The sequence below is a fragment of the Andrographis paniculata genome, unplaced genomic scaffold (assembly GCF_009805555.1).
Source record: "Andrographis paniculata isolate CXL003 unplaced genomic scaffold, ASM980555v1 Contig5END, whole genome shotgun sequence".
Classification (NCBI taxonomy): domain Eukaryota; kingdom Viridiplantae; phylum Streptophyta; class Magnoliopsida; order Lamiales; family Acanthaceae; genus Andrographis; species Andrographis paniculata.
Window position 1 is genome coordinate 3,979,075 of NW_026137595.1, and position 3,575 is coordinate 3,982,649.

The 3,575-nt window shown below is 39.2% G+C and overlaps 1 protein-coding gene across 1 annotated transcript; it reads left to right on the forward strand.

Moving 5' to 3' along the window:
- The first annotated feature begins 218 nt into the window (after positions 1-218).
- LOC127259136 (uncharacterized) lies at positions 219-3,234 on the forward strand. The gene is made up of 3 exons (XM_051286280.1): positions 219-1,221; positions 1,324-1,569; positions 2,768-3,234. The coding sequence occupies exons 1-3, from the start codon at positions 219-221 to the stop codon at positions 3,232-3,234; spliced, it is 1,716 nt and encodes a 571-aa protein (XP_051142237.1).
- Positions 3,235-3,575: the final 341 nt, after the last annotated feature.

Consider the following 3,575-nt stretch of genomic DNA (forward strand, 5'->3'; position numbering starts at 1 on the left):
ACTACATCAAGAACCTCAAGTGCTTCAACGAATGCTGGAGTGCTGACACGAAGCATGGTTAAAAGAGCACTGTCATTTTCCGAGGATGCACATCCGAAAATCAAAGAGCAAAACCCACTCTATGAGGAGGATGAAAGCTTCAAGAGTACCTCTGCATCGGTCACCCCTCAAGAAACTGCAACTCGTTCGACTGCATCAAGTTATGCGCCAGTGTGACCATGAATGCTTCAAACATAAAAGACCAACTCGTTGCACTGGCCAAAATCATTGTAGGGATGTCTCAACACATGCAGCAACAAGACAATGTCATCGCAAAACTGCTTGCAAAACTAGACAAGTCAGAACACAATGCTCCAAAGGCCCAAGATGAGGCGGAAACATCCACGGATGAACGCTATAATAAAGAAAAAATGGTGGGACCAATGCCGTTTCAAGCATCATCCGACTCCTTCATTCACCTATCCCAGTTTGATGAGTATATCAAAGGAGCTCTCAAAAGGGAGTTTGAAGGAAGTTCAAGGCCAACAAACATTTATGCCAAGTCTTACACTTCAAGGATCGACACCCTCAAGATGCCGTTGGGATATCAACCGCCGAAGTTCCAACAATTTGATGGCAAAGGCAACCCAAAGCAGCATGTGACACACTTCATGGAAACATGCAACAATGTTGGGACATACGGCGATCTCCTGGTGAAGCAGTTCATGCGGTCGTTAAAAGGCAACACCTTCAACTGGTACATCAACCTGAAGGTTGGTTCAATCGACAGTTGGGAGCAATTGGAGTACGAGTTCTTAAACCGGTTCTACAGCACAAAAAGAACCGTCAGTATGATAGAGCCCACCAATACTTGTCAATGGAAAGATGAACCAGCAATCGACTATATCAACCGTTGGAGGAGTCTGAGTTTGAACTGCAAAGACCGGTTGTCCGAGGCCTCTGGTATAGAGATGTGCGTCCAAGAAATGCACTGGAGGTTGAAATACATCCTGCAAGGGATCCGACCCCGCACTTTTGAAGAACTTGCTACCCGCGCTCATGACATGGAGTTAAGTATGGCTTCAAGCGGAATGCCCAGACCACCAGTTCAAGAATCTTCAAAAGTAAAAAGATACGAAAGATATGATGCCACAAAGAAGGAGAACAACACCCCTATCAAGTCTTCCGGCAAAGAAGCGTTGGCCATAAAAGCGATGACCAAAGCACCAATGAAGATCCAAAGTAAAGAAAAAGAAGTTGCAAGGAAAAGATAGTCAACTTAAACAGACAGACCTCCAAGACCAACCCTTAAAGAGTTGCAGACCAAAACTTATCATTTCCTAGATTCTGATGTCTCAGACATCTTTGACGATCTACTCAGAGAAAACCTCATCGAACTTCTGAGTTCAAAAAGACCGGAGGAAGCTGGAAAGGTTGATGACCAAAGATACTGTAAATACCATCGTGTCGTAGAACATCCCATCCATAACTGTTTCATCTTTAAAAACAAAGTCATGGAGTTGGTTCGTGAAGGAAAGATCACCCTTGAAGACGATTCTACTGCTGTTAATGTCACTTCAATCATGTTCGGTGACAGGCGTTTCTCACACGCTGCAAAATTTAAATAAAATAAACCTACTTCCGCAATAAAAATAACATAGTATAGATGAAGTAGGGTCGTCTCCTCAGGGAATTAACAATGTTTTTTTTTTTATTGTTTGATTTACAAATATAATAAAAGGGGGGATTTTGGAAGTAGAAAATAAAAATAAAATAACAAACTAAAAACTCTACGACTAAAAGATAAATTCAATAAAAACAAGTTTCCAGTCTAGGGATAAAATTGACAACTTAGGTAATGGATTTGATCATTGATAATTATTTAATTTTATTGGTTTCAAAATAAATTAGTTATAGTTACCGACACGCGCCTAATAACCAACTCTTCCTTAATTTCTTGACAGTCTAGGTACGCCCGTCAATGGTTTCCTTAGTTAGACTAGAACCCTAGTGATGCCACAAAGAATTTACTATCCTAACCGTCTTGCGAACTAGAAGAGCCTAATTCAATTTAACAATTAACTATACGAAATTTTTTAAAATTGATTATGTGATTTCCTAATGGTGTCTGCCACTAGTTGCTACTTGAATCAAATTAAAACGCAATTACGGACGCCTAATTTAGTTTAGTAATTAATCCTCAATCCAATTGAAATACCTGGCCACAATACCCAACCAAATAAAAGATTATAACTCAAAGAATCAGAAACTACAGAAATACTTAGGAACCAAAGAAATATCATAAATCAAAACAAATCTAATCTCCCAAATCCAGTTTTTTTCCACTCCTAGACTAGAAAAATAAACTACTCGCTAATCATAGGAGAAAGAACAAAGGAAAATGAACAAAGAGAAACATCGCCTGAGAATTATGTTGGTAGGGGTAGAACTTGAAATCTTCTTGGTAGAATCTTTCTTCTTCTTGCCCTTGCACGGTTTCTCTCTAGGACTCTTCTGCACGGTGCTCTCCTCAGAAAATGGCATAAAGTGGCGCCTCTCCCTTATTTCTTTCCTTTATATTTGCCCTAATTTTGTAACAATTGGGCCTTGGACCTTTTTGTTCTCTTTTTCCACTAATTATATTAATTTTATTATTTTTCTCATGTAAATTATAAATAAATAATATATGACCAAATCAGGTAGAATCTAATCAAAATCAATCAAATATTGCAAATAATATAAATATTTAATGCATGCGATTTATGGCTATCATTCGGGTCTCTCGAAGTTGACATAAAAGATGAGGAATCATATTGCCTCACTACCGAGAAAGGTGACAAGGCGATCAAAGATGAATCGAGTGAAGAATGTGCCGCGATAACTTTCACTGATGAAGATTTGATGTTAGGATCCAAACCCCATAATCGGCTATTACTGGTCGTGGGTTATATCCATGAGCAAAGAATTAGCCGGATATTCTTAGACGGAGGAGCCGCAGTCAACGTCCTTCCTCTATACACATTGCAACAATTGGGAATACTAGTAGATCAATTGTTCGAGAGTCGTATGATAATATACGGATACAATCAAAATGGGCGAAGAGCACTTGGCACCATAAGATTGAGACTGCTAATCGATGAAATAGAAACTAACTCTTTGTTCTACGTCATAGATGCAAAAACATCTTTCAACGTTCTTTTGGGAAGACCATGGATACATAAGAATGGTGTAGTTCCATCAACGTGGCACCAATGATTTAAATACACTCAAAATGGAGTGACAAAGAAAGTTCTCGACGATACAAAGCCATATACAGAAGTCGAGTCACACTTTGCGGATGCCAAATATTTCTCTACAGAAGCAAAAGAATCCAAGGTACATGAAGATGTCAAAGCACCACAACCAAACTTGGGGGCAAAGTCAAGAGATAAAGAAAAAACACCCGCCTCAGGTTATCTAGACTCATTAATTGAGCCTCTGAAAGATTTAACTCTTCCGATGACCCCACTCAACCCAATCTCTCCCTCACCGACAAGGAATAGAAAAAGAAAATAAATAAAGGCTATGCGGTTGCAAAAGGATAAAAGTTTTGGCCC

Bases quoted from the DNA above. Each gene is read 5' to 3' on its own strand.
- LOC127259136 (XM_051286280.1), top strand. From the start codon at position 219: ATGAATGCTTCAAACATAAAAGACCAACTCGTTGCACTGGCCAAAATC. The intron at 1,222-1,323 runs GTAAAGAAAAAG...ATCATTTCCTAG, and splicing joins AGCACCAATGAAGATCCAAA to ATTCTGATGTCTCAGACATC. The intron at 1,570-2,767 runs GTGACAGGCGTT...GGTCTCTCGAAG, and splicing joins TGTCACTTCAATCATGTTCG to TTGACATAAAAGATGAGGAA.